This window comes from Schistocerca serialis, chromosome 3 (genome assembly GCF_023864345.2).
Source record: "Schistocerca serialis cubense isolate TAMUIC-IGC-003099 chromosome 3, iqSchSeri2.2, whole genome shotgun sequence".
Classification (NCBI taxonomy): Eukaryota; Metazoa; Arthropoda; class Insecta; order Orthoptera; family Acrididae; genus Schistocerca; species Schistocerca serialis.
Window position 1 is genome coordinate 56,888,954 of NC_064640.1, and position 24,218 is coordinate 56,913,171.

General features: G+C 40.2%; 1 protein-coding gene across 7 annotated transcripts in view; it reads left to right on the forward strand.

Moving 5' to 3' along the window:
* Positions 1-24,218, forward strand: part of LOC126469704 (coiled-coil domain-containing protein 177) — a 304,381-nt gene that overhangs the window by 205,548 nt on the left and 74,615 nt on the right. For all 7 annotated transcript variants that reach the window (XM_050096880.1, XM_050096881.1, XM_050096884.1 and 4 more), the window contains 3 exons: positions 5,167-5,422; positions 18,001-18,348; positions 18,473-18,614. In XM_050096880.1, the coding sequence (XP_049952837.1) occupies positions 5,167-5,422; positions 18,001-18,348; positions 18,473-18,614 (746 nt within the window). The remainder of the gene's footprint in view (positions 1-5,166; positions 5,423-18,000; positions 18,349-18,472; positions 18,615-24,218) is intronic.

The window sequence follows — 24,218 nt, forward strand, 5'->3', positions numbered from 1 at the left end:
AATGTTGTGTATAATTGTGATCTGTATCCAGTTGTGTTGGTTCCTAGGTTTGTTGCTTGGTAATAACAGAACATGAGGTGTCGATTAACTTCATCTGACCATCTCATCCTCTGTCTTTGTTTTCCTTCTAGGGTGGTTGCAGGAAGCATATCCTGCAAAACACCTCTATTTGGATTTAAATCATTTTCCAGTTGGCTAGCAGTGTCGTTACCATTGTGGGCGGGCATAGGGTTCAAGCGTCGTCCCCGACCATGACGGCGCTTGTCCGAGGCTTCTTTAGTTCTGTCCTGAACCAACTAATCACACTAAAAGGGGGGGTTAGCCCTATTAGTGGTTTGTTCTTTTCGTCGCCTTTTACGACTGGCAGAACATTATTATTATTATTATTATTATTATAATTATTTTCAGAATTTCGCAGATATAATAGGAATGACCCCTATCAGTATGCAGTAGTAAATGTGTGGCTCTAAAAGACCAGACTACACAATTCAGATACTAATTATTGACTCCATCTGTCAGTTTCCACCTGAGATGGTGCAGTTGAGCTGTTTTCTTGCAGACATAGACAATATGGTGCTCCCAGCTTAAGTTGGAGTCAGTGTGAAATCCTAACAGTTTAACTGATTTATGTTGTACATCATTAGTTAATCATAAAATTTGTTCCTGTATTTTATCAAGATGATATGGCTAAAGCAGGGATTACTACTGGAGCAGGTAGCAAAGAAAAAAAAATCTTCTTGAACTAAGAAGGTTACAGGTATTCAGTGTTGACACATCATGGAGGAAGATGGGAATGCAGGAGTGCCACAGCATGATGTGGCATGGACTCAACTAATGCCTGAAGTAGTGCTGGAGGGAACTGACACCATAAGTCCTGCAGGGCTGTCCATAGTTCCATAAGAGTGTGAGGGAGTGGAGATCTCTTCTGAACAGCAGGTTGCAAGGCATCCCAGATATGCTCAATAATGTTCATGCATGGGGAGTTCGGTGGCCAGCAGAAATATTTAAACTCAGAAGAGTGTTCCTTGAGCTACTCTGTAGTGATTCTGGACGTGTGAGGTGTTGCATTGTCCTGTTGAAATTGCCCAAGTCCGTCGGAACGCACAGTGGACATGAATGGCTGCAGGTGATCAGACAGGATGCTGACAAATGTGCCATCTGCCAGAGTCATATCTAAACATATCAGGGGTCCATTGATTTATGAGGTTGCCTACATACCTGTACACATCCATCTGCTCGATACAGTTTGAAATGAGACTCGCCCAACCAGGCAACATTTTTCCAGTCATCATCAGTCCAATGTTGGTGTTGACAGACCCAGGCAATGCTTGAAGCTTTGTGTTGTGTAGTCATCAAGGGTACACGAGTGGGCCTTTGGCTCCAAAAGCCCATGTCAATGATGTTTTGTTGAATGGTTCACATGCTGACATTTGTTGGTGGCCCAGCATTGAAATTTGCAGCAATCTGTGGAAGGCTTGCACTTCTGCCACATTGAATGATACTCTTCATTCGTCGTCGTTCCTGTTCTTGCAAGATCTCTTTCCGGCCACACCCTGACATTCACAGTACACTCGTGAAATGGTCATATCGGAAAATTCCCACTTCATCACTACCTCAGAGATGCTGTGTCCCATCACTCATGTGCCGACTATAACACTACGCTCAAACTCACTTAAATCTTGATAACCTGTCATTGTAGCAGCAGTAACCAATCTAACAACTGTGCCAGACACTTGTTGTCTTATATAGGCATTGCCAACCGCAGTGCCGTATTCTGCCTGTTTACATATCTCTGTATTTCAATAAGCATGCCTATATCAGTTTCTTTGGTGCTTCAGTGTATAAGGCAGCTAACTGAAATGACACTGCCAGCAGTAGATGCTGCTAGTCCCAGGGGACTGAGAGGGGCAAGTGATCAATCATGCCAGCTGCCCCCTGAGATACTGGAAACCATAACACAAAGATATAGAGCCTTCCAAGAATGGCACTTAATGAGACACCCCACCACAAAACACCACCTCAGTCAACTGGAGTGTGAGATAAAGGTGGCAGTGGAAAACCACAGAAATAAGGATTGGGCAGGCAAGGTAGCCACACTTCACATTAACAATGACACTGTCTGGAGAACTATAAAGCAATTCCTTAGGAAAGAGCAATGGATTCCTCTCCTGCAAGTTGGCAGAGAAGTTGTCTGTGAACCTGATCCCAAGGCTAGCATCTTGGCTGACACATTTGCAGACAGCTTCAAGCCGACACAGTCATATTGTGTGGCACAGATTAGCTCTATTTCTCATGGATGAGGCGGCAGGTAATACCACAAATGCTATTTCTGAGGAGGAAGTGGGAATCCAACTTTGTAATCTAAACCTGAGGAAGGGTGGAGGCTGTGACTTAGTGGAATTTGCTGTGCTTAAGTAGGTGGCATCTGGCACCCTCCATCCCATCACTGAACTTTTCAATCATATCTTAAGGACTGTTGACTACTCTACTACCTGAAAACATACAGAGGTAGTTGCCATTCCTAAACATGGAAATGATGTTAGACTCCTGCAAAACTAGCAACCTATAATACTACTTCTCACCGTTTCAGAAGCCTTTGAGTATCTATATGTTCAAAGGAGCACATTAGTAGCAAGATGTTTATACCACCTGAAAAGTTTTGGTTTCTGGTGGTCACAGTGCACAGCAACAACTTCTGCATCTTGTTGATGACACGATGGGAGCCTTGGTGCGTCCAGCGTACTCTGGGGCAGTACTTCTCAACATCTCCAAGGCCTTTGACTGTGTGTGACATGAGGGCTTCCTCTAAAAACTCTTTGTATTGAGGGTACCAATGCCACACATTAGGCTCATAATGTCGTACCTGCATAATCACATATTCAGTGTCCACTTCAGAAGTGGCATCTTCACAGTGAGGCCTGTGCTAGTGGGAATGCACCAGATGTCTGTCCTTGACCCCCAAATGTACTCTCTGTGTGCTTCAGACATCCCAAATATGGATAGTGTGTCACTGGCATGTTTCACAGATGATACCACACACTATACTTGGTGCCTAAAAGTTGATGTCTTGCATCATTGTTCCCAGGCAGTATGCTATGTGCTAGGTGCCTGGGCCACTACGTGGCATTTGAAATTCAATGCTGTGAAAAGCAAGCCCATAACAATTATATGGTGCAGACAGCCATTGGACTTTCAGCCAGTGCGTGTTATGGGAGGCCTTGTCTCATGGTCTTGCCGAGCAAAGTATCTGGGGGTGACCCTGGACAGGCACCTCATCTTAGGGCTGCATGTTGGAGAGGTTAGGAGGAGGGCACTTGGCTGTCTACAAGTGGTTTACCCTCTGAGTCAGTACTGCTAGCACACTGCAAATTATGTTATATCTAACACTGATCTGACCAGTAATAGAACACGTGACCATAGTGTGGGGTAATGCAGCTGGCAGCAATCTCCATCAGCTGTAAGGCCTGTGAGGCAGAACCGTAAGGCTTGCTGTGCACATTCCATCGGATTTCCTGACAAACGAACTGCACAAGTTTACTGGTACCCAATGTTGTGAGACTGGTTCAAACTGACTGCTCGACAGTTTTATGAAACATCATAGCAGTTAGGAAATTGGGCTGTTGTGAACTTGGGCAACCAGCAGTATAGGAGGGGACCACGCACTGGCCTGACCTGCTTCAGCAGTAAATCAACTGTAAAAGCAAATCTGCATCAAACAGTTCATGTAAACTGCTTCAGAACATATAGGCCAAACACCAAAAGATAGGAAAACAAACATGAAAATTAATTAGGAAAATGAGGAATAGTGATATTACTTAGACTGCACTGTGAAGTGACGTTTATGAATGTTTTATGTCTGTAGTGTTTGTGTATTTCAGAATATTTGATGTTTGTATAAATAGTGGTACTCTGTTCAGGAAGTCAGTTCTTTTCTGTTATAACTGCACATTGGTGTTCGTAATAAACACGCTTGCAGTGCTAAGTGCTATACTTCATTGATGGCCTTGCTTTCGGATTCAGACTTAGTTCTGTTTCCAACATGATAATATTGGAAGAATGGATGGGTTAACAGGAAGTGTACTAAAGGATTCACAAGTACTTACCTTGGCACTGGAAGAAGCAGCAGAAGGAGGAGAAATGTAGAAGCAGTGAATGATATGTAACACAAATTATGAATTTGAAATTGAATATTTCTTTGTCATGTCAATGCAGTAAGAGGTATTGGGTTTCTTGCAGTGTCTGTTCATGAATTAGGTAGTTGACACAATAAGAAATACAAGAAGATTTTATTACAAATTATGGAGGTTGTTTGATGTTGTAAGTAAGCAGAAACAAAAAGGTTGGCTCAAGCTAGGAACAAATGGAGAAAAACACAGACTCTTGCAGAGCAATGTACTTTTGCTAGAAAATGTAATAATTACAGTTTTTAATGATTGGCAGCAGGTATACTATTTATAAGCCACATGCATATTAGAGCACTCCCTTGTATTTAGTGTCATTGTCTCAAATGAAAAGCATTTTATTGTCTTCAGAGACTAAGATAATACATATTGTGTTATATATTTGGCACTGGGATCAATAAGATTGTAGTCAGACAGGAAAATATAATTATTCTTATATGAATAGACTTGAAGCAATCTACCCTAAATGAGAGTCAACCCATGTGGTTACAATTGGACAATTTTGCATTTATTATTCAATTTACAGTTGTCACCCCAACAGTATTTCAGAATATGCTGTGTTTGAATTTGTACTTTTTGTGCAGAAGGGTTTCCCAGTTATAATCACAATAATGCTCTTAACTCTTCTACAAAACTATTGTCTTATTCTCTGTTATTTTCACTTCATTTGAAAATGTTTTACAGGTGGGCCTAAGGAATCTATGAATTATCCAATTATAGGCATGGAGTAAACCCAGTACTGCAATGGCTAATATATAGCTATTTCTGTAACAAGATTTCAGGAGTAGTAATTTTGTTTTTTTTTCCCCTACCTGTGATGACACTTACTTACTAGTACAAAAGTAATAGTGAAAAAACTGTATTTTGTTTGTGTGCCATGATCTGTATCAATGCATTGAAATTGGTTTGTGAAATTAAAATCTGAAATTTTGTTTGGAGAGTTTTAGTTATAACAATTTACCTCAACTTTTATTATTTTTTGCAGCTTCAGAAGTACGACACAACAAGAAACAGAGTAACAAAATTAAGAGTGTGCAGTCAAAAACTCACAGTTATCAGAATCATATTAAACATAGAGTTTCTCATGGAGTAACAACTTCTGCAGAAGATAGATATGGAAGCTCAGCTGCAACATCAACTGCACCTTCACCAACTGTATCTGTAAGAAAGAGGCATACTTACTTGACTGCTGGCGGCCTTTGTGGCAATCATTTGTCCAGATATGTAGTGACAAATGACAGGTCAGTTGGAAGCTTTCAAGAAGCTCTGGTGTATATTGTAATGGCTATTAGAAATGCACACAGTGAAAGGAGCAAGACTTCCTTTTATTATTAATTAATCTGTAAAAGTCTTGTATTTCAAGTCTTTCAAGATATTAACCTGCAATGTGATGTTCATCATTATTATGTAACACTTTGATGTAATAATGTCAGAGCTTACATATGGAAGGGGTTGCTTCAAAACATCTGCATATTTATGGAAAAAAGGGGGGGAGGCATTGCATGAGCCAACAGGAAAAATCACTGAATAAATAGAGAGTAATGGTGCATCTTGGGGGCTATAATTAGTGAAACCAAAGTAATAGAGAACATGTTACAGATTTACAGATACAAGAAATAAAGCATTACCTATTACTAATTGATTGATAAGAACTGAGATGATAGATCTGTCATATGAAAAAAGTAGAAGGGACTTTAAAGCTTGTTAGTGTCTTATAGTCAACATAAATGGCCACCTTTGTTGAGTTTAATGAAAGTCACACAAGTCATGTCATTTTTTAGTCAGCCACCTCTCGTGTCATACGAACAAGAAATCTCCCTGGGTACAAAATCTAGATACTCCAAAATGCAAGTAGAATGGCTACAACTTGGTTTATAGTTGATTTATTTATTTCATTTGTAAGGAATTCTTCAAAATCAGTGCTGGGAAAAGAGTGAAACAAATTAAAGTGAAGTAGTGGCTGGTGTTCAACAAGTAAGTGACTAAATAAAATGACAGAACAAAATATTTATGTAATATATGTGTTTATATTTACCAGCCACACAAAAAATAACCTGCTTCAGTTGGTGTGTCAGTGCTTGAATAAGTGGTTTGTGACTTAATACCTACTTTGTAAGTTGTATTACTGAAATAATATTTGATCCCTTGTTATACAATGTGTAATTGTTATTTTAGAGGAAGATAAAAAATCATGTACATAAAATTAGTGGCTTCTTGAAAACAGTGGACTGTTTTCATAATTCCATGAGATGTGAGTTCTGTGACTTGAGACAAGCAGTGAACTTACTTTCTTCTGTAGAAGACTTTTTAAATATCTGTGCTTATAAGTGATGATAAACGTACAAATGTATGGGGGAAGGGGGGAGGGGAAGGTGGACAAAAATATGGACACACCATAAACGTGACACATTACCATCCTTAATACAATGTAAGAAAACTGGCATTCAAAACAGCTTCTGGGTGTAGGAAAACGGGCATCCTAAACAGCTTCCAGTCATCTCTGAATAGATAAATACAGGGTGTTACAAAAAGGTACGGCCAAACTTTCAGGAAACATTCCTCACACACAAAGAAAGAAAATATGTTATGTGGACATGTGTCTGGAAATGCTTACTTTCCATGTTACAGCTCATTTTATTACTTCTCTTCAAATCACATTAATCATGGAATGGAAACACACAGCAACAGAATGTACCAGCATGACTTCAAACACTTTGTTAGAGGAAATGTTCAAAATGTCCTCCGTTAGCGAGGATACATGCATCCACCCTCCGTCGCATGGAATCCCTGATGCGCTGATGCAACTCTGGTGAATGGCGTATTGTATCACAGCCGTCCACAATACGAGCACTATGAGTCTCTACATTTGGGAGGAGGAGGAGATTAGTGTTTAACGTCCCATCGACAACGAGGTCATTAGAGACAGAGCGCAAGCTCGGGTGAGGGAAGGATGGGGAAGGAAATCGGCCGTGCCCTTTCAAAGGAACCATCCCGGCATTTACCTGAAGCGATTTAGGGAAATCACGGAAAACCTAAATCAGGATGGCCGGAGACGGGATTGAACCGTCGTCCTCCCGAATGCGAGGCCAGTGTGCTAACCACTGCGCCACTTCGCTCGGTCTACATTTGGTACCGGGGTTGCGTAGACAAGAGCTTTCAAATGCCCCCATAAATGAAAGTCAAGAGGGTTGAGGTCAGGAGAATGTGGAGGCCATGGAATTGGTCCGCCTCTACCAATCCATCGGTGACCGAATCTGTTGTTGAGAAGCGTATGAACACTTCGACTGAAATGTGCAGGAGCTCCATTGTGCATGAACCACATGTTGTGTCGTACTTATAAAGACACATGTTCTAGCAGCACAGGTAGAGTATCCCGTATGAAATCATGATAACATGCTCCATTGAGCGTAGGTGGAAGAACATGGGGCCCAATCAAGACATCACCAACAATGCCTGCCCAAACGTTCACAGAAAATCTGTGTTGATGACGTGATTGCACAATTGCGTGCGGATTCTCTTCAGCCCACACATGTTCATTGTGAAAATTTACAATTTGATCACTTTGGAATGAAGCCTCATCTGTAAAGAGAACATTTGCACTGAAATGAGGATTGACACATTGTTGGATGAACCATTCGCAGAAGTGTACCCGTGGAGGCCAATCAGCTGCTGATAGTGCCTGCACACGCTGTACATGGTACGGAAACAACTGGTTCTCCCTTAGCACTCTCCATACAGTGACATGGTCAACGTTACCTTGTACAGCAGCAACTTCTCTGACGCTGACATTAGGGTTATCATCAACTGCACGAGGAATTGCCTCATCCATTGCAGGTGTCCTTTTTGTTCTAGGTCTTCCCCAGCCGCGAGTCATAGGCTGGAATGTTCCGTGCTCCCTAAGACGTCGATCAATTGCTTTGAACATCTTCCTGTCGGGACACCTTCGTTCGCGAAATCTGTCTCGATACAAACATACCGCGCCACGGCTATTGCCCCGTGCTAATCCTTACATCAAATGGGCATCTGCCAACTCCGCATTTGTAAACATTGCACTGACTGCAAAACCATGTTCGTGATGAACACTAACCTGTTGATGCTACGTACTGATGTGCTTGATGCTAGTACTGTAGAGCAATGAGTCGCATGTCAACACAAGCACCGAAGTCAACATTACATTCCTTCAATTGGGCCAACTGGCAGCGAATCGAGGAAGTACAGTACATACTGACGAAACTAAAATGAGCTCTAACATGGAAATTAAGCATTTCCAGACACTTGTCCACATAACATCTTTTCTTTCTTTGTGTGTGAGGAATGTTTCCTGAAAGTTTGGCCGTACCTTTTTGTAACACCCTGTATAGGTCCCATATGACTTTTAAGGGAATCTCATACCATTCTTCCTGCAAAATAGTGGCAAGTTCAGGTAATGATGTTGAAGGTGGATAATGATCATGCACCCTTCTCTCCACAGTAGACCACAAAGACTCAGTATTGAGATATGGTGATTGTGGTGGCCAGGAGAGATGCAACAGTTCATCCTGGTGCTCAAAAAACCAATCCTGGCGGCGTGTGTAGATATCCGCGATTTTACTCCAAAAATAAGTTACAGTGAAGCCGTTAAAAATTCGTGTGTAAGGTGCAAAAGTGAATTATTAAAGTATAATGAGCGTTTTACAATGTGTAATCAGCAGTCTAAGAATAGAAATCGACAGCCTGAAGTCCAAAAATATGGAACTGAAGTCGAAGCGAAACATGGATCCATTGCTTCAAGACAGACAGAAGGACATAAACTTTCGCCAGAACATGGCTACATTGGTGCAAAATGACGCTGATAAATCATCAGAATGGAAGGTAGTACACAACAAGCGTCAAACAATCGGCACTAAAACTTCGTCTACAGCAAATGTTTCGAGGTTCAAGAATGTAAACAATTTTGATGTACTTTGTTCTAGTAATAGTCTCACAGAAAGTGAAAACCATTGTAAGAAGAGTGTACCAATAAACTATCGGAAAAAGGTTAGGTTTGATATTCCAAAGCCACAACGTTCAGTTAACAGCAATGAAAGTGGCAGTGGTGTGATCCAGTCTGCTGTGAGAGAAACATCAACAAATCGTTTTCACAACATTCCAGAGAGACATGACTTAATTCCACAGTCCTGTGTAAATGAGGCTATCTCACAAACGAACTCTAAGTTAGCAAAGTTGTGTAAGCGTTTTAAAAATACTTGTGTTGTAGATATAAGCAGTTTTGGACGAGAATTATTTACAAGACATGGTATGCACTTGAACAGATCAGGAAAAAAAGCATTAGGTACCCTCTTAAAAACAAAAATATTGGAAGAAGTCCACAAATGTACCCCAAAGTTGGAACCAATCTCACTTAAATGGCTCCAGCCATCAAGTCAGACTTGGCTTCAAACTCAAATGTTTCAGGAAATTGTTAGTAATGAACGTACTGTGTCTGTAGCTACAGATAATTTTTTAGGCAAAAGTTTACATCTGTCTCTAATTCCAAAGAAATGGCGATTTTTCACCAAAATGTGGGAGGATTTGGTAATAAAGTAAATGACATTACTGTTCTGTTAGAGGAACCACAAGGAATAAAAGATACTTATGTATTATGTTTTAGTGAACATCATGTGAAAGATATTGAAAGGTTACAGCTAAGTGGTTACTGTCAGGCAGCGCATTACTCTAGAACCATCATGGAAAAAGGTGGAGTGGTAATTTATGTAGAAAACAACATATCTTACAATGCATTAGATTTAAAGAGCCATTGTATAGAGCAACAAATTGAAGTATGTGGTGTTGAGATTACTGTAAATGACTTCACGGCTGTAGTGTTAGCACTGTATAGATCTCCCTCAGGGAATTTGAATGTATTTCTTAAGCACTTAGATTCTTTATTATCCATACTGTACTCAAAGTCCAAGGACTTGATAATTACTAGTGACTTTTATGTTGATTTCCTAAATGAGAGCAATAGTAAAGCTGATTTTGTACATTTAATGGAGTCTTATAATCTACATCTACATTTATACTCCGCAAGCCACCCAATGGTGTGTGGTGGAGGGCACTTTACGTGCCACTGTCATTACCTCCCTTTCCTGTTCCAGTCGCGTATGGTTCGCGGGAAGAACGACTGTCTGAAAGCCTCCGTGCGCGCTCTAATCTCTCTAATTTTACATTCGTGATCTCCTCGGGAGGTATAAGTAGGGGGAAGCAATATATTCGATACCTCATCCAGAAACGCACCCTCTCGAAACCTGGCGAGCAATCTACACCGCGATGCAGAGCGCCTCTCTTGCAGAGTATGCCACTTGAGTTTATTAAACATCTCCGTAACGCTATCACGGTTACCAAATAACCCTGTGACGAAACGTGCCGCTCTTCTTTGGATCTTCTCTATCTCCTCCGTCAAACCGATCTGGTACGGATCCCACACTGATGAGTAGTACTCAAGTATAGGCCGAACGAGTGTTTTGTAAGCCACCTCCTTTGTTGATGGACTACATTTTCTAAGCACTCTCCCAATGAATCTCAACCTGGTACCCATCTTACCAACAATTAATTTTATATGATCATTCCACTTCAAATCGTTCCACACGCATACTCCCAGATATTTTACAGAAGTAACTGCTACCAGTGTTTGTTCCGCTATCATATAATCATACAATAAAGGATCCTTCTTTCTATGTATTGGCAATACATTACATTTGTCTATGTTAAGGGACAGTTGCCACTCCCTGCACCAAGTGCCTATCCGCTGCAGATCTTCCTGCATTTCACTACAATTTTCTAATGCTGCAACTTCTCTGTATACTACAGCATCATCCGCAAAAAGCCGCATGGAACTTCCGACACTATCTACTAGGTCATTTATATATATTGTGAAAAGCAATGGTCCCATAACACTCCCCTGTGGCACGCCAGAGGTTACTTTAACGTCTGTAGACGTCCCTCCATTGATAACAACATGCTGTGTTCTGTTTGCTAAAAACTCTTCAATCCAGCCACACAGCTGGTCTGATATTCCGTAGGCTCTTACTTTGTTTATCAGGTGACAGTGCGGAACTGTATCGAACGCCTTCCGGAAGTCAAGAAAAATAGCATCTACTTGGGAGCCTGTATCTAATATTTTCTGGGTCTCATGAACAAATAAAGCGAGTTGGGTCTCACACGATCGCTGTTTCCGGAATCCATGTTGATTCCTACATAGTAGATTCTGGGTTTCCAAAAATGACATGATACGCGAGCAAAAAACATGTTCTAAAATTCTACAACAGATCGACGTCAGAGATATAGGTCTATAGTTTTGCGCATCTGCTCCACGACCCTTCTTGAAGACTGGGACTACCTGTGCTCTTTTCCAATCATTTGGAACCCTCCGTTCCTCTAGAGACTTGCGGTACACGGCTGTTAGAAGGGGGGCAAGTTCTTTGGCGTACTCTGTGTAGAATCGAATTGGTATCCCGTCAGGTCTAGTGGACTGTCCTCTATTGAGTGATTCCAGTTGCTTTTCTATTCCTTGGACACTTATTTCGATGTCAGCCATTTTTTCGTTTGTGCGAGGATTTAGAGAGGAAACTGCAGTGCGGTCTTCCTCTGTGAAACAGCTTTGGAAAAAGGTGTTTAGTATTTCAGCTTTACGTGTGTCATCCTCTGTTTTAATACCATCATCATCCCGGAGTGTCTGGATATGCTGTTTCAAGCCACTTACTGATTTAACGTAAGACCAGAACTTCCTAGGATTTCCTGTCAAGTCGGTACATAGAATTTTACTTTCGAATTCACTGAACGCTTTTGCATAGCCCTCCTTACGCTAACTTTGACATCGTTTAGCTTCTGTTTATCTGAGAGGTTTTGGCTGCGTTTAAACTTGGAGTGAAGCTCTCTTTGCTTTCGCAGTAGTTTCCTAACTTTGTTGTTGTACCACGGTGGGTTTTTCCCGTTCCTCACAGTTTTACTCGGCACGTACCTGTCTAAAACGCATTTTACGATTGCCTTGAACTTTTTCCATAAACACTCAACATTGTCAGTGTCAGAACAGAAATTTTCATTTTGATCTGTTAGGTAGTCTGAAATCTGCCTTCTATTACTCTTGCTAAACAGATAAACCTTCCTCCCTTTTTTTTATATTCCTATTACCTTCCATATTCAGGGATGCTGCAACGGCCTTATGATCACTGATTCCCTGTTCTGCATTTAAAGATTCGAAAAGTTCGGGTCTGTTTGTTATCAGTAGGTCCAAGATGTTGTCTCCACGAGTCGGTTCTCTGTTTAATTGCTCGAGGTAATTTTCGGATAGTGCACTTACTATAATGTCACTCGATGCTCTGTCCCTACCACCCGTCCTAAACATCTGAGTGTCCCAGTCTATATCTGGTAAATTGAAATCTGCACCTAAGACTATAACATGCTGAGAAAATTTATGTGAAATGTATTCCAAATTTTCTCTCAGTTGTTCTGCCACTAATGCTGCTGAGTCGGGAGGTCGGTAAAAGGAGCCAATTATTAACCTAGCTCGGTTTTTGAGTGTAACCTCCACCCATAATAATTCACAGGAACTATCCACTTCTACTTCACTACAGGATAAACTACTACTAACAACGACGAACACTCCACCACCGTTTGCATGCAATCTATCCTTTCTAAACACTGTCTGTACCTTTGTAAAAATTTCGGCAGAATTTATCTCTGGCTTAAGCCAGCTTTCTGTACCTATAACGATTTCAGCTTCGGTGCTTTCTATCAGCGCTTAAAGTTCTGGTACTTTACCAACGCAGCTTCAACAGTTGACAATTACAATACTGATTGCTGCTTGGTCCCCGCATGTCCTGACTTTGCCCCGCAAAGTAGATGGCAATAGTAGATTTCCCAACTAGGGTTACTGTTAACAGTAAAAGTCTGATAGATAATATATTTATAGATAAGTCTAAATGCAATGAGATCACTGTGCATCCAATCCTTGGCCTTTCTGATCATGGTGGTCAATTGCTTAGGCTCAATTACATCAGTGTGTGCAACAGTTCCGAGGATTCTTGGAAATCTTTTAGGATAATAAATAAACAGGGCCTTAAAAAATTCAATGATAGCCTATAGGGAAACAGATGTAAACAAAAAGTACAATTCATTTTTAAATGAATTCATGTCTGTATTTGAGTCCATCTTTCTCAAAAAAGTAGTTAGAAATAGTCATATAGGCAATGCCAAGAAGTCTTGGATCACTACAGGGATAATAACATCTTGTAGAACAAAGAGGATGTTATACAGTTCTCTCAGGACTTGTAATGATCCAAAGAAATGACAACACTACAAACTTTACTGTAGCATTCTCAAGAAGGTTATAAATAAATCTAAAAGTATGTGCATAAAATCAGAAATTGAAAGCTCAGAAAATAAAATTAAAACTATATGGAATGTAATAAAGAGGGAAACTGGCAGGACAACAGGGAACATGTCTCAGGTAGAGATTAAAACTGGGGACAGTATCATAAAGAAACCTGAGTTGGTTGCAGAAATATTTAATAACCACTTTTTGAGAGCAGCAGAGAAGACAGGCTGTAATGGTTCTATGGAAGAATCATTGTGCCTCCTACAGAAAGCTATTAGCAACAGAATCCCACAGTTATCCTTACCTCCAGTTACTGTTAGCGAAGTCATAAGAGTAATTAGATCATTAAAAAATAAAAATTCTGCTGGTGTGGACAATATTTCTAGTAAAATACTGAAACACTGTTATAAATTTGTTAGTCCCGTCTTATGCAATATATACAATGCATCCCTACAAGATGGGATTGTCCCTGACAGACTTAAGTTGGCTGTAGTGATTCCTCTCTTTAAAAAAGGTGATAGAAGCATTGTTACAAATTATCGCCCAATACCCCTATTAACTATCTCCTCAAAAATTCTAGAAAAACTCATGCACAGGAGGATTGTAGACCATCTCAACTTCCACAGAATCTTAAGCAAAAATCAGTTTGGTTTTCGTGCCGGTCTTTGTACTGAACAGGCAATATTCTCTTTCAGCAACCAAGTTTTGGAAGCCATTAACAAAAAAATGTCTCCAGTGGGTATTTTTTGTGATCTTACGAAGGCCTTTGACTGTGTAAACCACCAAATTCTTTGGAAAAAGGCAGAATACTGTAGTTTAAGTGGTACTGTTGGCTTGTGGTTACAATCATATCTACAGGATCGGAAGCAGACTGTAATGCTAAATGGCTCTTCTGGAGAACCTGCCTCGTCTGAATGGGGCACGATAACATGTGGTAGGCCTCAAGGCTCCATTTTGGGCCCACTGCTTTTCCTCATCTTTATTAATGATCTTCCTCTTTGTTCTGAGACAAACAGCAAATTTACCCTGTTTGCCGATGATACCACAATTCTAATTGACGATTTGATTGATCATGATCTTGAACAAACTACAAATACTGTTTTTAATGACATCTTAAATTGGTTCTCCTCAAATGGTCTCTCACTCAATGCAGTTAAAACTCATTATATGAGATTCCATACATCACAAAGTAATCCCGATGAAATTGACATAAAATGTAGAGATCAACCAATACAGAAAGTTGAAGATACAAAATTCCTGGGTGCTTACATAGACAGTAAATGTAATTGGTCAGTTCACATTCTTCATCTATGTAAAAAACTTAGCTCGGCAACATTTGCATTACGAGTAATTTCTTCAGTGGCTGAAGTTGACACTATTAAGGTTGCCTACTTTGGCTACTTCCACTCATTGATGTCATATGCTATCATATTCTGGGGGAACCAACCACTTGCAAAAAAAGTTTTCACCATCCAAAAAAAAGCAATCAGAATAATGTGTGGGGTCCATCAAAGACACTCTTGCAGGCACTTGTTTCGGAAGATAGGTATCCTAACAACTGCCTCACAGTATATTTTTTCCTTGCCGACCTTTGTGTGCAAAAATTATTCTATCTACCAGGACAACAGTAAATTCCATGGTTATAACACCAGAAACAAAGACAATCTACATTTCGAAAAGAAACGTCTCACTCTGGTACAAAAAGGAGTTTACTACTCCAGCATTAAGCTGTTCAATGCTCTACCACTACATATCAAATGTGTTCACACAGAACTGCCAAAATTTAAACAAGTTCTCAAAGATTACCTGACAGAGAAATCTTATTATACTGTGGATGAATATCTAAAAGAAAATGTATACCATCACTAAACTTATTGTGTCTGGAAGTAGTTCAATTGATTTTATTGTGCATTTGGGCATTAGCACACTTTTTGTAACAGCAGATTGGCTGTACATGTATTTACTCTTGTAGGCCTAATATCTGATTAACTTTGTGCTCTTATATTTAACCTTTATTTGAAACTCCTTTTTCTGTTAAATGGTTGTTATGTTATCTAGCTGACATTGTATCTGTTACTGTATTTATAGTATGTCTTACTTAAAATATGTACAATTTGCCATTGAATTGCCCTTGTATTTATTGTAAGTTTAAATTGAAACCTGTACAATTTGACACGTTCCATATCCTTGTGATTGACTCACTAACTGGATCTATGGAACAAGAAATAAATTAATAAATAAATGCAAGATGTGGAACATGGCATCACCATTGGGTGACGAACATTGTACCATGGGGTGGACTTACTCAGCCAAAATGGTCACGTAATCCTTGGCAGCAATGCAACATTGCAGAGTAACAATGGAGCCCAAGGAAGATCACGATATAGCTGGATAAATCATATCTGAACCCCCATGACATTTCACTCTTGGCTGCAAGCTGTCTGCATTGTAGTCTTGGCATTTCAGAAGCTGGAAACAGTATGAAACAAGACTCATCTGACAACTAACTTTCTTCCATTGCTCCATAACCCAGGGTTATGGCTTTGGTCCCTTTTATGGGTATTTGCATCACTGATGTGTGGTTTTGGAATTCCAGCTTCCCCTGCAATTCCAAGATTATGCACCACCCTTCATGTTGTTTTGGTGCTGACAGGGTTTGTGAGTGCAAAGTTCAGTTCCGTAGTGACTTTGTCAGCTGTTGTCCCCTTACTTTTTGTCGCAATTCACATCAATGACCATCTGTCATGATCACTGAACACACTCTTTTGTCTGCATTATGACTCAGTGAAAAGAATAGTTTGGAGTAGGTATTAAAATCCATGGAGAAGAAATAAAAACTTTGAGGTTCACCGATGACATTGTAATTCTATCAGAGACAGCAAAGGACTTGGAAGAGCAGTTGAGCGGAATGGACAGTGTCTTGAAAGGAGGGTATAAGATGAACATCAACAAAAGCAAAATGAGGATAATGGAATGTAGTCGAATTAAGTCGGGTGATGCTGAGGGAATTAGATTAGGAAATGAGACACTTAAAGTAGTAAAGGAGTTTTGCTATTTGGGGTGCAAAATAACTGATGATGGTCAAAGTAGAGAGGATATAAAATGTAGAGTGGCAATGGCAAGGAAAGCGTTTCTGGAGAAGAGAAATTTGTTAACATCAAGTATAGATTTAAGTGTCAGGAAGTCGTTTCTGAAAGTATTTGTATGGAAGTGAAACATGGACGATAAATAGTTTAGACAAGAAGAGAATAGAAGCTTTTGAAATGTGGTGCTACAGAAGAATGCTGAAGATTAGACGGGTAGACCACATAACTAATGAGGAAGTATTAAATAGAATTGGGGAGAAGAGAAATTTGTGGCACAACTTGACTTGAAGAAGGGATCAGTTGGTAGGACATGTTCTGAGGCATCAAGGGATCACCAATTTAGTACTGGAGGGCAGCGTGGAGGGTAAAAATCGTAGAGGGAGACCAAGAGATGAATACACTAAGCAGATTCAGAAGGATGTAGGCTGCAGTAGGTACTCGGAGATGAAGAAGCTTGCACAGGATAGAGTAGCATGGAGAGCTGCATCAAACCAGTCTCAGGACTGAAGACCACAACAACAACAACAACATGACTCAGTGGATGATGTTTTTCCATTTTCCCTTCATGTGGTCTAAATCTTTGATACAGTGCCTCTTGAAACACCAAACATTTCAGCTACCTTGGCTACTGAAGCACCAACAATTTTCTGATGTTTGAATTCTCTTAAGCCGGCCACTATGGCCAAGTGGTTCTAGGTGCTTCAGTTTAAGTAGTTCTAAGTCTAGGGGACTGATGACCTCAGATTTTAAGCCCCATAGTGCTTAGAGAAATTTGATTTGAATTCTCTTATCTCCAACATAATGCACTCTCAACTACACAGAACACTGTTCTGACCATAACTGACACTTGTAACATATTGAGGGCATTGCACAAGTGCCGTTCATAGACAAATACAACAGCACCACCTACAGGCTTAACTTACATTTGCATTTATGTTCAAGCACGCACTTCTGGTGGTGTTTCAATACTCTTGTCCTACCCCTGTATCTACTACATGTAGGAACAAACCAGAGAAAAAGATTTTGCTATAAGAAATAAATAGCACAGACCACAGTTGTTTCATTTTAAATGGTGCGGAAAGAAGTAGTATACAAATTAAATCCACAGTATTTGTTAGTAAGTACATTTGTATGCAGTAGACAACTTAAGATCATTCTTGCCTTGAAAGTCCAGCAGATTATATGAGATAAATTGCAAGTGGTTAAAATAACGATTTTGTGCATTTGTCATTGGTAGACACTCATAGTATACATTACTAGTGGAAGTATAGATGTGACTTCAGTTCAAACAAAAATAATTAGAATGTTTTAATATACTACAGAAGTAAATATAATGTAATATTAAATATGTCTTTGCTATTTACAAAGTCTGTCACTCTTTAAAATTTTTAATATTTAGGTCAGGGCCAGAAATATACCAGCCTTCTTCAACTGAAACTTCAGCATCTTCCATATCTAGTGGAGATTCACCAACGGTTTCTGGGAAAAGAACAAAACATTGTGGGAGTAATAGACATAGAAGTCCATGTGGAAAGACGAAACAGAAATTATGCTGGCCTGTACCATCTCCTTATTCTGATAAAGAACAAACAAAATCCTTATCTCAGATATGGAATTCTGAGGATAAAAACCAAGGTCTGTGCTGTAAACTTAGATCCAGCTATGATTCCAACAACAACAGTAGTGGAGACACAAACATTTCAACATTAGCGTGCTACTCTAACCCATGGAAGATTGATAGTTTCAGGTAAATTGTAAGTTAAAAAATTACATGCATGTTGGTACTCTCATAATAATGAAGTGACAAACTCTACAAAATACATTTACATTGAATGTATCATAAACCACTTATAAGTCTTTTCTTTCTTCAGCTCTGAAAATCTTCACATACCTGAACACGATCGACGGATCCTGATGTCAATGGCATTCAAGAAAGAAATGGAACGTGCGAGCGATCAATTTGCTCACCAAGCACATTTGCTGTGGGAACGTGATCGAGAAGAAAGAGAGCAGGTAGAGAATTTGTGGTCCACTTTCAAAACTAAGACTTTTTTAAGCTGCGACAAAAGTGTCTTGAGTTCAAGAAACTCATTAAATTTGTACCAGTTTTTGTTTTCATTGTCTGGATCCTAAAGATTATTTTATTATGACTGGCTTCAGTTCTCTTCAAGAAGCATCATCACATCTTGTAGCCCACGTTTCATGTAAAGTTAAACTCTACCCACCTCCATAGCTGACATCACTAATGCATACCTGGGGCACACATGGGAGGTGGTGTACAACTCAGAGGTAGCCAGTTTGAATACTGAGGATGGAAGAAATTTATTTGACCAGCAAGGAGAGGAGGCATAAAGTTCCTCATTGTCAATGTTCTGGATTAAATTCCAAACCTCTCCACAGTGTCTTATGGAGTGAGTGCATGTGACACTGCTGGATGTAATTTGATAGGATTACTAAGCTCAGTGGCCCACTTGATACTAATTGAAATGAGTAGGCTGTGTCCTAACCTTGTGGGTCTCCCACCCAACCTTGCTATGTGATAATCTATCAAAAGTTTTATTAAAGGACAAAAACAAAGTTACTTTACTAGTTAAACTCTACAGTTAAACTGTTATACCTAAAAGTGGCTGCTATGTCTAACATACAGCAGTGACTGTGTGGACATTCGTATGTAGCAGCACAATGATAGTTAATGCTTCTCACATGTTATATTTTAAAGTAACAAGCATACACTCTCAGATAACTCAATATCAGAAAGTATCCTGCCCTGGTAACTATAGTGTCTTAAAATGGTGTTACCACAGTTGAAAATGCTCCTATAGTTGCTGTGTCATAGGGCAGAGTCCACTTACACATGAAGTATCCAATTGAAAATTTATGTTATCATACACACACATCTATACTTCCGAGCAATTGTTTATCGTTTCAATTGGAAGGGAATTGTTAGTACTTTAGTAACTTTTTTTTAATGTATGCCCCACTGTAGTGTCATCTATCCTAATTTTGAGGAATTTAGTGTTTTAGTGGTTACCACTTGGTTTATAGGCATGTTTTCAAATCTGGTATCATCTGACCTTAATGTAAGTGAAAATTTATGTACTGGTGTATTCTGTAACAGTTTGTTCCTGTTTAATGAATTTTCCAGTTGGAGTTTGTATTAGAAACTGTGTTTTGGAGTTAATTAACATAGTGATATGAATACAGTATATTGGTGTCATCAGCTAACATTACTGGTAGACCTTTCTGAATGCACTGGGGCAGATCATTGATAAATATAATAAATGGAAGTGGACCAAGTGTGGAGTTTGGCCTCTTGCAGCTAATGATGTCATGCATTCTGTGTAAAATACACATGTGTAAAGACACTACTACCCACTGGAGCTGAATAAGTATAGCCTTATCATCTCTCTCTCTCTCTCTCTCTCTCTCTCTCTCTCTCTCTCTCTCTCTCTCTCTCTTGCTCTTTCTCTCTCTCTCTCTCTCTCTCTCTCTCTCTCTCTCCTGGTGGAAGAGTTTCCCCAGAAGGTTAGTCCACAGTCAAGAAATCAATTCATAATGTGAATCACTGCTGATGTGCTTCACTGTGAATTAGACATAAATAGGATAAAAAGCTTTTGAAAGCTTTGTTTGAAGAGCTTTCACATGACAATTCTATTTTAAGTTGCTTTGTAGCCACATTCCTTGGACTTTAATTTCACAAACTGACTGTAATGCTCATCCAAGACTTGGTACTGTGTGAAATCTTGTAAAAGTGGGGAGAAGTGGAACAAAATTCATGAACCCAGTTTGTGTTATTTATTATTATCCTGTTACACTGAAACAGTGAGAGACAATGATGTATCTACTGATGTTTAAAAGATGGCTCCTTTTTTTACATTTTCATGTATGTAAATAATATAATTAATAAAAAAATATCTTTCTGACTGATTGCAGCTATGTTTAGAGGTGACATATAGGCAAATCTTCATGATTCGTTGGCAATCAACTATCTTTTAAACCATTCAGTCATGCCTTGTAATCCAACTGAAAGATTCAGTTTTCCAGATACTCTCATTTGCTACACCAAAGTTCACAGGAAATGTATTCTGTTTGACTTATGCCCTAACTACATGCTCAGTATGTGTGGGTAAATATAAGATATTGGCTTCTTGCAACTGATAATGTAATACATTGTGTGCAAGTGTGGAAAGACGAATCCACCTTCTTCAGTGCAGATGCACAATCTCTAAGTAGCAAGCATGGAGGACACGGAAAGGGACTGTTGAGAGGTGGTGCTAGGTGGGGGTGTGGGTCAGTGGAGAGGTGTACCAAGGTAGTCTATGCAACTGTGATAAATGCTATGTCTGGGTGGTGCAGTGGTTAATGCAACTATCTAGTAAGCAGGAGATCCCGGGTTCGAGTCCCGGTCTAGCACACATTATCACTTATCATTGTTGATTCCACATAATGTCCCAATGCAACTAATATCAATATTTCCTTTTCTTTCCTTTCCTTTCTCCCTCCTCCCCCTCCCATCTTTAATTTACATATGATGTGTCACAGCTGCGGATTTTGCATTGTGTCTGTTCTTGTGGATATGTCCAAAAGAACAGATGCCTTGAATTCATATAATCGATTTCCTTCAATGGGCAATGAATCCACCTTCTTCAGTGAGGATGCACATTTACATCTGACATCCTGAGGGAATCCTTAAGTAGCAAGTTAGGAGGACATGGGCAGGTACTGCTTGATGTGAGTGTGGGACAGCCAAGTGGCATACCAAGATAGTTGGTGCTGTTACAATAAACACCATGTCTGTGTGGCACAGTGGTTAATGCAACTGCCTAGTAAGCAGGAGATCCTGGGTTCGAGTCCTGATCCGGTACACATTTTCACTCATCACCACTGATTCTGCATAACTTCCTGATGGAGCTGACATCAGTAGTCCATTTCCTTTCCTTTCTCCCCCCTCCACCTTCAATTTACATGTCATATGGAAAGGATAGATTACTACTCACCACATAGAGCAGGAACTGAGTTGTAGGCAGGCACAATGAAAAGAGTGCTAAACATTACAGCTTTCAGATAAAAAAGTTCTCCTTCCAAAATAGAATGTGCACACACACACACACACACACACACACACCCGCATCTACCTCGGTGTGCATGCACAGCTACTGTCTCTGGCCATTGGTCGGGCCCCAGTAGTCAGGGACATTAGCCATGTGTGTTGGGTTGTGATTGTGTGTGTTTGTGTTTTCTATTTTGAAGGAATGGCTTTTTTGTCTGAGAACCTAAATGTTTAGCAGTTTCTTCATTGTGCCTGTCTGCAGCTCAACACCTCCTCTATATGGTGAGTAGCAACCTGTCCTTTTCGTATAGTTATTATTCTATCCTGGACTTTCCATTATTTGATTTTCCACAAAGACATAGTGTCATTTAAGATGAATGTTGTCTATGCAGTCTTAGAAGATAAGCTCTACTGATCATTATTTTCTTTGAAGAGCCAACTCTGTCATTGAAAGAATTGTGTAAAAATGTTGAAAATTGACTAATACCAAAATTGAATGAAGTGAAGATCATGATAATGTTTAAAAAGATGTCATTTTGTCTCACCATCACAAACATCTGAGAGAGATTGTTGATCAGAATGTGCACAGGACCAGAATATATGTTAAGGTGGTTGCCACTTCTGTGATATCATACCACTATAGTGTTGGTTGAATTTGCTAATGGGTGTGGGGTAAAATGAATTATGTAATAGAAGTTTATGTTTGTGTGTGTGTGTGTGTGTGTGTGTGTGTGTGTGTGTGTGTGTGTGTGTGAGCGCACACTCACATGTGCTTGTGCCTGTGTGTGTATGGGGAGGGGGGGAAGGAGGGGGATAGAGAGAGACAGAGAGAGAGAGAGGGAGGGAGGGGGGGGGGGGCTTTTGTGAACCTAGAATTACTCTACTAAAGTGCTTACTATAGCTTCTTGTACTACAATTTATACTGTAATATATGTTTATTATATCAGAAGCATTTAAATGTGTAATTTTAATATCAAATAGGACAGGCTGCTACTCACCACATAGAAGAGGCAGTCAGGCACCTAGAAAGGTAGACTGTTAGATATTGTAGGGGCAGGGGCAGAGGAGAGAAGCAGATATGGGAAAATGACTATGCAGATGTGCTGGAGGTGTTGGTGGAAGGGGGTGGGGGGTGCAGAAGGTAGGTATAGGGCTGGAATGGGAGCAGGGAAGGGGATAGAAGTAGCTAGAGGAAAGGATATTACAGATTGAGACCAGGCACATTACGGAATGAAGTAACATGTTGGAGGGAGGGTTACCACCTGTGCAATTCAAGAAAGCTGCTGGTGGTGGGAAGAATCCAGATGGCATCGTCTTTGAAGCAGTCATTGAAGTCAAACACAACATGTTGGATGAGATGCTCAGCAACTAGATGGTTCAGCTATCATTTGGCCACAGTTTGGCAGTGACCAGTCATGTAGACAGACATCTTGTCAATGATCATAGTCACATAGAATGGCGTACAGTGGTTTCAGGTAAGTTGGTAGACCACATGGCTGTTTTCACAGGTGGCCTGCCTTTGATAGGGAAAGACACACCTGTGAAAAGAGTGGAGCAGATGGTACCAGGAATATGTATGGGGTAGGTTTTGCATATAGGTCTATTGCAGAGATGTGAACCATGGGAGCAAGGGGTTGAGAGAGGTGGGGAGGATATTTCTCATTTTGGAGTGTGGTGAGAGGTAGTCAAAACTCTGTTGGAGAACATGATTCAGTTGCTGGGTGGTAACAAGTCATGAGTGGGGTGATGCTTTCCAGACAGTCAGTGGATATGTAGAGTATGGTACATAACTGGTGACGGGGGAAACAAGGCATTAGAGATCTGCTGCTGGACAAGATGAGGAGGGTAATTTTGGACTGTGAAGGCCTCAGCAAGACCCTCAGTATATTTGGAAAGGGACTACTCATCACTGCTGATGCAATGACTGCATGTGGCTACACTTATGGAAGGGATTTCTTGGTGTGGAATGGGTGGCAGTTGTCAAAATGGATATATTGTCGGTGGTTTGTAGGTTACATATGGATGGAGGCATAAGGTGATGCCATGCAGGTGCCCATGGCTGTACCACAGATTTATTTATAGGTGATGCCATAAAAGGAGAAGTAATTTTGGGTGAGGATATCATTGATTGTGGTGATCTGAAAATAGATTGTAGGTTTGGAGTCAGTTGGGCACAGTGAAAGGTAGGATTCAGTGGCAGTAAGGTCATGGACACCAATCTCTATTCCCATCCTAGCACGCATTCCAGCCTCATGCATGCCTTCTGTACCCCACCTCCCTCAGTGCACCTACATAGTCCTCCCCCTTCTCTGCTTCTCTCCTCTCCCTCCCTCCCCCCTGCCTCCCTCCCTCCATCCAACTCCCACCCCCCATCCAACTCCCACCCCCCTTCCCCCTACCAATAGCTGTTAATATCTATCTAACAGTCTACTTTCAATGTGCCTGTCTGACACTTGCCTCCTCTATGTAGTGAGTAGCAATTTATCCTTTTTCATATTGCTGTTATTTAATCCCAGATTTTCCAATGAATGTGTAATATATTTTTCATTATAGCATTACCGAACTTC